The following is a 13,821-nucleotide window of genomic DNA, read 5'->3' as shown; positions in this document are numbered from 1 at the left end:
GGTCCTGAAATGTTGCAGATACTGCACTGTACTGATTTCTCTGTTAGATAGTTTTTTGCTTCAGTCCTGGGAGACCAGGTAAAGTAGGTGGAATTTAGCCCAGCTCTGATATTGGCCAATTATCTCATTTGGTGCCTGTTGGGGGCAAGTAAACAGTGCAGTACCTGTAGCACTCCAGAACCATGGCAACCTACTTCTGCTCTAGTGTAAGAGGTACTGCCATCATGGTTAGAATAGATTCATGGCTTACAGTGGTCTATCTGTCTCTCCATGGTGTTGTTGGTGTTGTATGTCTGTGTGTGTGTGTGTGTGTGTGTGTGTGTGTGTGTGTGTGTGTGTGTGTGTGTGTGTGTGTGTGTGTGTTTTGGTGTATATAACATAACATCTCACATTCTGGTCATTGAGAGGTGGTAAGACTATCATTCTCTCAATGGTGTTGAGGACGATCTTCCACAGTTCCTTCAGGACTCGTTTCAACACCGTCTTCTCACAGATCTTTGCGAATAAAATCAAACTGCAGAGCAGAGACAGAGCAGAGCAGAGCAGAGACAGAGCAGAGACAGAGCAGAGCAGAGACAGAGCAGAGCAGAGACAGAGCAGAGCAGAGACAGAACAGAGACAGAGCAGAGACAGAACAGAAACAGAGCAGAGACAGAGCAGAGACAGAGCAGAGACAGAGCAGAGACAGAGCAGAGACAGAGCAGAAACAGAGACAGAGTAGAGACAGAGCAGAGACAGAACAGAAACAGAGACAGAGCAGAACAGAGACAGAGCAGAGCAGAACAGAGCAAAGCCAACAGTCAAAGTCAGATCTAAAACCACAGCAGAAACACAATCAAGTTAAAGGGACATTAGACTTTCAAATCAACGTTTTTGAGATGTTTTGAGACCTCTAAAGTAGTCTAATGCCAAGATGAAACCCCGTCCCACGACATCAGTTGTGTAGATCCACCCCAAAGATAAGCATAGAATAAACCAGGAAAACCAGGGAATTAGACAGTGCTTATCTTTTTTTTAAATTTGTGATTGAGGCATATAGCTGAATTTCCACAACTGATGTTGTGGGACATGGTTTCATCTAAACGTTAGACTACTTTAGAAGTCTGAAAACATCTGACAAACTTTAATGTATGAGTGAAATGTCCCTTTAACACGTTCAAACGTTACACGCCACATACGTCAAGCCACAGGGCCTATAGGAAGACAACAGGATCAAACATGGACAAACACAATCACGTGTGAAGTTCAAAAAGCCATGATATGTGGAATAAATGCATCAGCTTTACATTATAATCTCAGTGAATGGAAAACCTTGGCTAAGGAGATAGGAGAAAGGATTTAGTTTTTGCATAGTATTAAGAGGATTCTACTGTAATACCCCACTGGCCTCGATGTTGCTGTGAGTGTCTGAGAGAGAATCACAGCTTACACACACACACACACACACACACACACACACACACACACACACACATACAAGCAAACACACACCACACACACACACACACACTCTTTCAGGGGTGGATGCCAGAGTAGAGAAGATGGCCTACAAGATAATGTTGAAATACATACAGCTCCCTGGTGAATACTGGATTGAATATCAATATGGATGTTACCACTCTGAAGTAGAGAAACACCTACACCAATAACAAACACACAAAGGCACACAGGCACTCATACACGCACACACACACACACACACACACACCTAAACACACTGAGAAACACCTACCCTATAGAAAACACAAATTAACACAAAGAACAAACACAGACGCATGTACACACACAGAAAAACACTGACATGTTTTTCAGTGCGCATGTGTGTGTGTATGTTTGTGTGTGTATGTTTGTGTGTGTGTGTTTGTGTTTTTTGTGTGTGTGTTTCTTTACTGCAGGGGGAGTGGTTACATCAGTATTGATATTGAATCCAGTGTATCCAAAACACCTCCAGACTGATTATTCTGATGTGGAATAGAGCCATATCATCCTGCCTTTACACAGCATGGGACCTACTCTAGAACTGCTAGGACAGGGATCATCAACTTGATTCAGCCGCAGGCCGATTGTTTCTTGAGCTGATGGTCAGGAGGCCGTAACATTATTACAAATCATTTGTAGATGGCAAATTGACAGCAATAATCCCAAACAGATATAATATTTGACTAAAACATAATACATTTCAAACCTTGCTTACATTTGTATACAATCACATATACAGGTAACTGCCAAAATAATGGAAACACTTGAGTAAATGAGGGATATAAAGTATATTGAAAGCATGTGATGCCACACAGGTGTGGTTCCAGAGTTAATTAAGCAATTAACATCCCATCATGCTTAGGGGTCATGTATATAAATTCTGGGCTGGCCATTATTTTGGCTACTATGGCTTTGCCCCCATAATATGACAATGCCCCCATCCAAAGGACACGAGTGGTCACTGATTAGTTTGATGAGCATGAAAACGATGTAAACCATATGCCATGGCCGTCTCAGTCATCAGATCACAACCCAATTGAACACTTATGGGAGATTCTGGAGCGGCGCCATCGACAAAACACCAAATGATGGAATTTCCAGTGGAAGAATGGTGTCGCATCCCTCCAATAGAGTTCCAGACACGTGTAGAATCTATGCCAAGGTGCATTGAAGTTGTTCCGGCTCGTGGTGGCCCAACACCCTATTAAGACACTTTATGTTGGTGTATCTCTATTATGAGTGGGAATATATATTATGCATGGGAATACTTTGGAACAGATTTCCACAATTATAATAATAATTATTATAATTTTATTTGCTCAGAAAACTTGGCTTGTGGACCGCCAGTTGGGGAACCCTGTACTAGGCTAACTGGTTAACTGGTTACCTAACCCAAGGCTGCAACTAGAGGGCTGCAGAGATCAGAGATCAGAGATTGTGTCCTGACAGAGATCAGAGATTGTGTCCTGACAGAGATCAGAGATTGTGTCCTGACAGAGATCAGAGATTGTGTCCTGACAGAGATCAGAGATTGTGTCCTGACAGAGATCAGAGATTGTGTCCTGACAGAGATCAGAGATTGTGTCCTGACAGAGATCAGAGATTGTGTCCTGACAGAGATCAGAGATTGTGTCCTGACAGAGATCATTGCGGGGCGGTCTGCATTTTTCATGCTGCGGTTGGGAGCGGGCGGTCAGATTCAATTATTTTTGTTTGTCCCGCAGTATATTTGGAAACGGTTGTCTTTCTGCTTGGTATGCTTTACCCTACCTACTGTATTATAAACACATCTTTGTTGCATTATTCACACACTCAGAAATCACAGAGCAGGGAGAGAAATCCCCCGACCCCCCGCAACCCCCCCTCCCATCTTCCCACAACCATGAACCTATATGTTCAGTTATTTTTGCACATTTTGATATTGCCTATAGGTTTCAAAATGGCTGCGACCATGGCTGCTGGCAAGTGAGCTGCGTCGTCACATAGGCCTATGCCTAAAATAACATTGCAGGACTGCGGTTGGGTTTGGGACCAGTTCTTGCTCTAGCAGGTGGGAGTCAGACAGAAAGCCAGCGGGTGTGGGTGGGAGCGGGAGAGGGAGAGGGATGAATACATCAGTTCCATGCAGACCTCTAGCTCCGACCTCTAGGATAACTGCTTAACTAACCCAAAGCTCCGACCTCTAGGATAACTGGTTAACTAACCCAAAGCTCCAACCTCTAGGATAACTGGTTAACTAACCCAAAGCTCCAACCTCTAGGATAACTGGTTAACTAACCCAAAGCTCCAACCTCTAGGCTAACTGGTTAACTAACCCAAAGCTCCAACCTCTAGGATAAGTGGTTAACTAACCCAAAGCTCCAACCTCTAGGATAACTGGTTAACTAACCCAAAGCTCCAACCTCTAGGATAACTGGTTAACTAACCCAAAGCTCCAACCTCTAGGCTAACTGGTTAACTAACCCAAAGCTCCAACCACTAGGATAACTGGTTAACTAACCCAAAGCTCCAACCTCTAGGCTAACTGGTTAACTAACCCAAAGCTCCAACCACTAGGATAACTGCCACATGCATTCAGACACCTACTGAGTCTCACAATATAAATCCTCAGTAACTCCATGGTGAAAACAAACAGCTACTTTTTATCCAGGAGTTGCATGAGGGTTTACTAACCTCTCAACTAACGGGTTACTAACCCACCCTCTCACTTCTTGGCTAACTGGTTACAATATTAACTCAAGGGTGTAAACAGAAACCTACTTTTTATCCAGGAGATCCATGGATAGGCTACTGGTTACTAACCTCTAAGCCAGCTGATAATATGCATATAGGGACCTACTTTTTATCCAGGAGGTCCATGAGTGGTCTGAGGACGGTCTCAGCATCCATGGCAGCGTTGCTCTTCCCTGCAGCACTCCCCTTCATCTGGACTAACTCCTGGTTCATCTGTTTTACACAGTCCTCAATCACCGGCTTGAAACTGGACAGGGAAATAACACATGGTTAGCACAGATACACACAGACCACAGATACACACAGACCACAGATACACACAGACCACAGATACACACAGACCACAGATACACACAGACCACAGACACACACAGACCACAGACACACACAGACCACAGATACACACAGACACACAGACCACAGACACACACAGACCACAGATACACACAGACCACAGATACACACAGACCACAGATACACACAGACCACAGATACACACAGACCACAGATACACACAGACCACAGACACACACAGACCACAGATACACACAGACCACAGACACACACATACCACAGATACACACAGACCACAGACACACACAGACCACAGATACACACAGACCACAGATACACACAGACCACAGACACACACAGACCACAGACACACACAGTAACAGAAACAGCCACAAAAACACACACACAGACACACACACACACACACACACAGAACCCCACCCCCCCCACACACACCTGGAGCCGAAGACTGCACTGAGCTCATCCAGCACGGTGTTGAGTTTGTTCTGCAGTTCCTTCAGTAGTTCACTGGCCTCAGCATCCAGCTGCAACAGCAACAGGCAGGGAGATGCCCTATCATTAGCTGCTACATCAATACAGCATTATATCACTAACATCATACATCTCGATATCTCTGCATCACTATGGGCCTTATTTTCACTTGAGATCTGCGCACATAACTCAACTTTTTGACTCACAGGGGCTGCGTCTGAAATGGCACCCTATTCCCTATATAGTGCACTACATTTGACCATAGCCCTACGCGAGCCCTGGTCAAATGTTAAAAAGTATTGCACTAAATAGGGAATAGGGTGCCCAGGGCCCATATGGCTCTGGTCAAAAGTAGTGCACTGTAAAGAATAGGATACTATTTGGGAAACAGACTATATCTCTACATACTACATTACTATGGGCGGCATTCTGACTTGACATCTGACTTGATCCCATAACTCAAACATTTTTACATGTTGAGTCTCTCATTGACATCAATGAATGATTTATGTCAGGGTCTGAGTTATTCTTATCTCAACCCTGAACCTGACCCTATGCCAATACATCATTACTTCACTACAACAATATGTCAGTGTCCCAAATGGCACCCTATTCCCTATATAGTGCACTAATTTTGACTAGGGACCATAGGGCTCTGATTAAAAGTAGTCCACTATAAAGGGAATAGGGTTCCATTTGGGATGCGACCTATGTCAGCCTCTCTGGCATATAGGGGGACAGAGTTCAGACTGGATAAACCAGGGAGGGATGGGTGGATAGGATGGGGGTGAGAGTAGGGGTGTGCCATGGAGGGGGTCAACAGCCACTCTAAGTGTATGTACCAAATGGCACCCTATTTCCTATATAGTGGCTCTGGTCAAAAGTAATGCACTATGTAGAGAACAGGGTGCCATTTGGGATGCAACCTAAAGGTGTTTTAGGGCAAGAGGGTTTGGCAGAGACAGATAGATCCCCAACCCTCTAAATGTGTTTTAAAGGGGAGATCTAATCTATCTGTGTGTGATGGTCCCTTTGTCACTCAGTCAGCTCACAGGACCCAGGCTCCCACCTCAACTCACTGATAGTCAGTCAAGTAGATGTTTAGTACGCTAAGCACATGTTGTGTCTGGCTCACAGTCCCCCCATCACTGGATGCCTCTGCAGTACCATGTCAGGAGGAGAGGACACTGGATGCGTCCCAAATAGCACCCTGTTCCCTATACAGTGCACTATGGGCCCTGGTCAAAAGTAGTGCACTACTGTATGTAAGGAATAGGGTGTAATTTGGGACGTAACATCTATAGGGCCTGTCTGTGTACTCCAGGGAGGACTGAAAAGAGAACAGAGGGGCAGACAGCATCATTTAGAATGACTAAAGACTTTCTGAGTGGCCTGCTCATTGATGTGTTTAAGTCTACTCTATAGATCCTACAATTCACCAGTAACATTGCCACTTATTCTGCACACAGAAGTCTGTGTGTGTGTGTTGTGTGTGCTTGTGTTGTGTGTGTTTCTGCTGTGTGTGTGTGTGTGTGTATTGGAGAGTGGGAGCTGTTTCAGGCCTGGTCCCTGAGATAGATGTGTGACAAAAGCTAGCTGCTCCATATGCATGACAGGTCATCACATTAAGCCTGTGTGTGTGTGTGTGTGTGTGTGTTTGTGTGTGTGTGTGTGTGTGACAGATCATCACTTTAGGTTAGATAAGAGTCATGCAGCCACAGACCAGCTCTCTAATCCTATCTCGTTCTGATGGTGGATGGCTTGTCGAGACAGGTGTTGTGTATAGCAGGCCATTATAGAAGCCATTACACAGTGATCAAGCTGTTATCCTGAGCATGTTTCAGAGACTGACGTGTTTACATACGGTTTGTCAGTATTATTGACCATAGCATGCACATACAGGGATCTGCCAAAATAATGGAAACACTTGTTTGAATGTTTTCTGTATGCATCATAAGAGCTATATTATCTTCACCCTCTGAGTGGAGAGGAGATCCACTCTCTCTCACGTCTCTGTCTCAGCCTTGCAGAAGTTGATGTTGATCTATTATTTCAAATCCTATGAAATGACGGATTTATTATTTCTAATTCTATGATATGTAGAGCCTGAAATATGTGTTATTTCAAATTCTAGGATAGCATATTGGTCTGTGTAATTGCCGTGGCTTTCAGTTTGCTAATTGCGTTGGGAACACTTTCACTGCCAGTTAGCCAGTAATGTGTTTTTGTGCTGAGGTCTGCCTAAATGGAAAAAAAACATTTAGTTCATCAATCTGCATTATCCATTATGTTTAGAGATCATTAGGAATAGCTGTCTAATGCCTGAATGACAAGGTAGTTTATAGCGTTATCAGGTTGTAATTACTATTGTATGTTTCTCCTGAATAATGCAACATCCCTGTCACTCAATTCGCCTAAATAAATCACCTGTCAAACGTCTAATGCAAGCAGCTGCAGCCAAACCAACTAAAGCATTTCCTTTCAGTCAGACATGCCTATGTCTGTGTCCTGAATGGCACCCTTTTCCCTATATAGTGCATTACTTCTATAGAGCACTACTTTCTCAAACGTAGTACACTAAATAGGGAATAGGGTGCCATTTGGGACGCACTCTATCTGTTCAGACGCCTCATTAACAGAACCGTTCCTTTAGAGAGAGAGAGCAAAGCTGGGGAGTTTTGTAAGCGTTTGAGAAGCTCATCAGAGTTTCTGTGAAATCCTGTCTGGAGCATTTTGTAGCTTCAGCTTGGGGACCAAAGAGAGGCAATCAAAAAGACCCTGACTCCAGGCTGCAGGCTGAGGGACACTGACGACTCCACTAAATGAGCCAGGAAAAAAGGCACCAGGCTAAAAATGGTGGGACCGGGTGGGTTGGAACCATTATCCTTAGTGACAGAATGTGGGCTGTGTGTGTGTGTGTGTTGTGGATGAATACTGCTCCCTGACAGAGCGCGGGGACTAGCTGACAGATGGGTAGCTCTGATTCCGTATGCCCTGTGGCACATGCTGCTGAGAGGGTCAGAGCGTAGGTGGGGTGTATGTGTGTGTGTGCTGCTGAGAGTGGGAGAAGCATAGGTTGGGGGTGCGGGGTGAGGGGGGGTACATGCATTTACTATAGTTCAGTAGATGGTGGTAGGGATAGTTAACGGCTCCTATGCTAAAATAGAAAACGTCCCTAACACTGTATGGTCCTAATTACCACCATTTCCATCCAGAGGATCTTACATTTACATTTTAGTCATTTAGCAGATGCTGTTATCCAGAGCGACTTACAGTTAGTGAGTGCACACATTATTTTTTATTTTTTTTATTTTTTCATACTGGCCCCCCGTGGGAATCGAACCCACAACCCTGGCGTTGCAAACGCCATGCTCTACCAACTGAGCTACATCCCTGCCGGCCATTCCCTCCCCTACCCTGGACGACGCTGGGCCAATTGTGCGCCGCCCCCTGATCTTCATCAGGTTAAACAGAATGCATGACCACAACCATTTGTAAGAACTCCTATTCTAAGTGAAAGATGGTAAGGATGGTGGAAGACATATCCTTAGTAGGCCTAAAGGGTGTTATAAAGCATATTAGGGATGGTGGGAGTTCTATGTTTAGTTAAGAGTGTTAGGTAGGATGTAGGAGTTCTATTCTTAGTAAAGGGTGTTAGGTAGGATGTAGGAGTTATATTCTTAGTAAAGGGTGTTAGGTAGGATGTAGGAGTTCTATTCTTAGTAAAGGGTGTTAGGTAGGATAGTAGGAGTTCTATGCATAGTAAAGAGTGTTAGGTAGGATGGTAGGAGTACTATGCTTAGAAAAGAGTGTTAGGTAGGATGGTAGGAGTTCTATGCTTACAAAAGAGTGTTAGGTAGGATGGTAGGAGTACTATGCTTAGAAAAGAGTGTTAGGTAGGATGGTAGGAGTACTATGCTTAGAAAAGAGTGTTAGGTAGGATGGTAGGAGTTCTATGCTTACAAAAGAGTGTTAGGTAGGATGGTAGAAGTTATATGCTTAGTAAAGGGTGTTAGGTAGGCTGTTTAGTAAAGGGTGTTAGGTAGGACAAGTCATCATTGTAATTAAGAATCTGTTCTTAATTGACTTACCTGTATTAATAAAGATTACATACATATTTAAAAATAAAGGAGGGCAGGAGTCCTATGTTTAGTAAAGGGTGGTTAGGATGGTAGGTGGTAGGAGTCCTATGTTTAGTAAAGGGTGGTTAGGATGGTAGGTGGTAGGAGTCCTATGTTTAGTAAAGGGTGGTTAGGATGGTAGGTGGTAGGAGTCCTATGTTTAGTAAAGGGTGGTTAGGATGGTAGGTGGTAGGAGTCCTATGTTTAGTAAAGGGTGGTTAGGATGGTAGGTGGTAGGAGTCCTATGTTTAGTAAAGGGTGGTTAGGATGGTAGGTGGTAGGAGTCCTATGTTTAGTAAAGGGTGGTTAGGATGGTAGGTGGTAGGAGTCCTATGTTTAGTAAAGGGTGGTTAGGATGGTAGGTGGTAGGAGTCCTATGTTTAGTAAAGGGTGGTTAGGATGGTAGGTGGTAGGAGTCCTATGTTTAGTAAAGGGTGGTTAGGATGGTAGGTGGTAGGAGTCCTATGTTTAGTAAAGGGTGGTTAGGATGGTAGGTGGTAGGAGTCCTATGTTTAGTAAAGGGTGGTTAGGATGGTAGGTGGTAGGAGTCCTATGTTTAGTAAAGGGTGGTTAGGATGGTAGGTGGTAGGAGTCCTATACTACACACCTTGCAAAAGGACACAGCCCCCTCCTCCTTGAGAGAGAGCAGAGTAGAATGGGGAAACACAAGACCACAGAAGACAAAACTCAAGGCATTTAAAACGTTAGAAAGAGGAAAGAGACAGCATGCACATAACAGAAAACGTTTGCTATATTCTCAGGATTAGACAGACAGACAGGCAGAGAGAGACCAACACAGAGACAGTCAGAGAAAAAGACAGACAGGCAGAAAGAGAGACATACAGGCAGAGAGACAGAGAGACAGACAGACAGAGAGACAGACAGGCAGAGGGAGAGAAAGAGAGAGAGACAGACAGAGAGACAGACAGACAGATAGAGGGGGACATGCTAGAATATCTGAAACCCAAGACACAGACTAAGGGCTTTCATCCAGACATTTATCAAACATTTATAAAACAACATTTATAAAACAAACAAACTAGAACGCACAAGACCAGACAGGATGGAGGGAGAAGAGCTAGAAGAGTGGAGAAACAGAACAGGGTGGGCGAATAAAAATCAGTCTTCACAGGGATGGTGACAGATCTAGGGGGAAGGTGAGGATTGTCTGATGGGGTAGGACTAGGATTAGGGCCATGGAGGGTGTGGGAAAATGGGGATATGAGGGGTGAAGAAGAGATACAGACCTGCTTGCCTCCCATGGAGTTGGGGTTGGGGTAAAGGTTAAGGGGATGGGGACAGGGTAAGGGGATGGGGATAGGGTAAGGGGATGGGGACAGGGTAAGGGGATGGGGACAGGGTAAGGGGATGGGGACAGGGTAAGGGGATGGGGACAGGGTAAGGGGATGGGGACAGGGTAAGGGGTATGTATAAAGGTAAGGGGTTGCTACAGACCTGTTTGCCTCCCATGGACTCAAACATCTTCTCCAGCTGAACTCTGAGCTGCTGGATGTTGTTGATGAGAATGCAGGGCTGTCACAGAGACACAGTCATAGTATTATTCATCTAGCATATAATAGTACTATTCACAACCAGACTGGCCATAGGGGAGTTTGGCCAAATGCTAGATGGGCTGGTCCATCTTTTTGTGTGTGCAGAAAGATCATTATATGCATCCAGAGAACACTTACCACTTTCTCCTGGTTCAGATACAATCCAAAATCCTTGGTTATGATTGCAGCATATTGCAACAGAACTTTGTTGATGGTCTAGAAAAACAAACAAGAAAAGGAATGAACAATATTGAGTTGTTACAATATTAAAACACTCTTAGAAATAGTATTGGACACACACATACGCACACACACGGTCAAACAAACAAACACACACACACACACACACACACACACACACACACACACACACACACAGCTAGGGACTTTAGGTTAGGGGTTAGTGTCTGACCTTAGCAAAGCGGCACATGAAGTGAGCCAGGGCCTGTGGGTTGGGGCACTCCAGCTTCTTAATGATCTCAAAACTCTGGTTGAGCTGAGTGAACACATCCACCACTGAACAGGAGAAAAGGACATGCTCCGACGTTGGCTGGAACTGGAGAACGAGCGAGAGAGAGAAAGACAGAGAAAGAGGGAGAGAGAGAGAAAGAGAAGGGGGAGAAAGAGAGGAGAGAAATAGATTGAGCGAGAGAGAAAAAGAGAAGGGGGGAGAGAGAGATAGATTGAGAGAGAGAAAGAAAGAAAGAGAAGTAGAAAGAGAGAGATAGGGAGAGAAGGGGGAGAGAGATTGAGAAAGAGAGAAGAGAGGGAGAGAGTGAGAAAGCGAGAAGAGAGAGAGAGCTTTAGTATCTCACAGTGGTGCAGTATTTCATTGGAGTGAGCAGAGCAGAGCAGCAGAGTGCTGTATGTCAACACTGCTGTTATTCCTTCATCCCTCACTGAGAAGAGACAGAGGACTACCAGACAGTGAACGAGTGAGAGTGAGTGAGTGAGAAAAGAGGAGAGTGTGTGTGAGTACTCACGCCAAGCTTCTTGTCGCTCCCTAGAGCTCCGTGCAGGAAGTCCATGGCAACATCCTCATTCTCAGACAGCCACTGAATGACAAATGGCTCGAACCACCTGGAGGACACACACACACACACACACACACTGTGAGTGTACTGTACATACTATCCAAAGTGTGTGTGTGTGTTGAAAGTGTATTCCCTGCTGTGCTCCTTGTTTAAGGGCATCTGTCACAAGAGAAAGTGATAAGGTGGGCGGTGTGTGTATGTGTGTGTGTGTGTCCTTAACTCCTGAAGGTGCTTTGTGTTTAAATGACAGCAGCAGGTGGGCGGGACTGTGAGCTGTCATTCATAACTCACTCTGTAATGGATTGGACGCTGTTTGACCAACAATGACAGGGAGGTGTGTGTCTAAGAGGGCACTAGCAAGGTTGTCTGAGAGAGCAGTATTCCATATCTTTACATATTTAATACAATCACCTGTCTTTTACCTGACCCTCATGACATTCTCTCCTTTAATTTTTTATCTAGTTTTAAATGCTGATTTGTAAAGCACTTTGGGGTTTAACATGTATGGCAGGATTGGGGTAAACTATATTTCAATTCAGTCAATTCAGGACGTAAACTGAACTTGGGTGTTTGTTTGTTTGTGTGGGTGCATTACAGTACTTACAGAGAATACTCAGTTGTACATGTATGGTGTGTTTGTGTGGGTACATTACAGTACTTCCAGAGAATACTCAGTTCTACATGTATGGTGTGTTTGTGAAGGTTGATTGCATGACTGTATTTATTTACTGATTAAAATAATGTGGCTGCTCCTGTTGGAGACAACATGACATCATCAAGGATAAAACAAAGGCTTATTTCCACTGTGCTGTAGTATTTACAGAGAATACTCAGGTGGTGTAAGGTGTGTGTATTTGTTTGGAAAGTGATTTTATTTGGCTTTATACAAAAGTTTTATATGAGGCGACAGTACAGAATGTCACCTTTTATTTGAGGGTATTTTCATACATATCTGTTTTACCGTTTAGAAATGAAAGCACTTTATGTATCTAGTCCCCCCATTTGAAGGTGTCATAAGTATTTGACAAATTCACTTATAGTGTATTAAATGTAGTCAAAAGTGTAGTATTTGGTCCTCATATTCCTAGCACACAATGACTACATCAAGCTTGTGACTCTACAAACTTGTTGGATGCATTTGCAGTTTGTTTTGGTTGTGTTTGGGATTATGTAGTGCCCAATAGAAATGTTAAATCATGTATTGTATCATTTTGGAGTCCCTTTTATTGTAAATTGTTATGTTTTATTGTAATAGTTTATTGTAATTTTGTTATGTGTCGGAACCCAGTAAGACTAGCTGTCGCCATTGGCGTTTGCTAATGGGAATCCTAATAAAATAAAATAAAAAACCTATTTGGTTCCAGGTAGAACCCTTTTGGGTTCCATGACAAAAAGGGTTCTACTATTGGGACAGCCGAAGAACCTTTAAAAATATTTTTTTTTAAAGAATGTACCACGATCACGGCTAATCATGAATGAATGGTGAATAATGATGAGTGAGAAAGTTACAGAGGCATACATATCATACCTCCCCAATAATGTTTACCTCCCCTGTTATTGGTAATGGTGAGAGGTTAGCATGTTTTTGGGGCATAATCTTTGTTCATCTGTGTGTGTGTGTGTGTCTGTGTCTGTGTGTGTCTGTGTGTGTGTGCAGCACACTACTTACAGAGAATACTCAGGGGGTGTGTCCTTGAAGGCAGCCAGTTCGCGGACGTACTCATTGTGGAACCACTTGACTTTGAAGTGAAGGTTCATGTACTCTGTGCTCTTGCATAGACGGTGCTTATCGTGCTCTGTCAGGGGAAATGAAAAAGGCAGAATGTTAACATGCATGTCTGGACTCAAATATGATGTGGTTGGCGGCAGGTAGCTTAGTGGTTAAGAGCATTGTGCCAGTAACCGAAAGGTCGCTAGATGAAAAATCTGTCGATGTGCCCTTGAGCAAGGCACTTAACCCTAATTGCTCCTGTAAGTCGCTCTGGATAAGAGCGTCTGCTAAATGACTAAAATGTAAATGTCACAGGAGTAAAAGGCTCAATGCTGAATCAATCAATCAAGCTAATAGGGAAGATCTGAAATCCAGAACCACTGAAGCTGACAGTGATGGAATCA

The 13,821-nt window shown here is 43.9% G+C and overlaps 1 protein-coding gene across 1 annotated transcript in view; it reads right to left on the bottom strand.

The window, feature by feature from the left end:
• LOC123491965 (protein unc-13 homolog B) overlaps positions 1 to 13,533 on the bottom strand; it is a 37,134-nt gene extending 23,601 nt beyond the window's left edge. Inside the window, exons 1-9 of the mRNA XM_045223468.1 lie at positions 13,376 to 13,533; positions 11,656 to 11,752; positions 11,085 to 11,228; positions 10,811 to 10,888; positions 10,575 to 10,652; positions 9,727 to 9,753; positions 4,963 to 5,051; positions 4,319 to 4,459; positions 391 to 514 (exon numbers count right to left, since the gene is read on the bottom strand). Of these exons, the coding sequence (XP_045079403.1) occupies positions 391 to 514; positions 4,319 to 4,459; positions 4,963 to 5,051; positions 9,727 to 9,753; positions 10,575 to 10,652; positions 10,811 to 10,888; positions 11,085 to 11,228; positions 11,656 to 11,752; positions 13,376 to 13,464 (867 nt within the window). The 5' untranslated portion in view covers positions 13,465 to 13,533. The remainder of the gene's footprint in view (positions 1 to 390; positions 515 to 4,318; positions 4,460 to 4,962; positions 5,052 to 9,726; positions 9,754 to 10,574; positions 10,653 to 10,810; positions 10,889 to 11,084; positions 11,229 to 11,655; positions 11,753 to 13,375) is intronic.
• Positions 13,534 to 13,821: the final 288 nt, after the last annotated feature.

This window comes from Coregonus clupeaformis, chromosome 1, assembly GCF_020615455.1.
Source record: "Coregonus clupeaformis isolate EN_2021a chromosome 1, ASM2061545v1, whole genome shotgun sequence".
Classification (NCBI taxonomy): domain Eukaryota; kingdom Metazoa; phylum Chordata; class Actinopteri; order Salmoniformes; family Salmonidae; genus Coregonus; species Coregonus clupeaformis.
The sequence above is the reverse complement of the archived record's forward strand: the minus strand, read 5'-3'. Positions and strand labels throughout refer to the sequence as shown.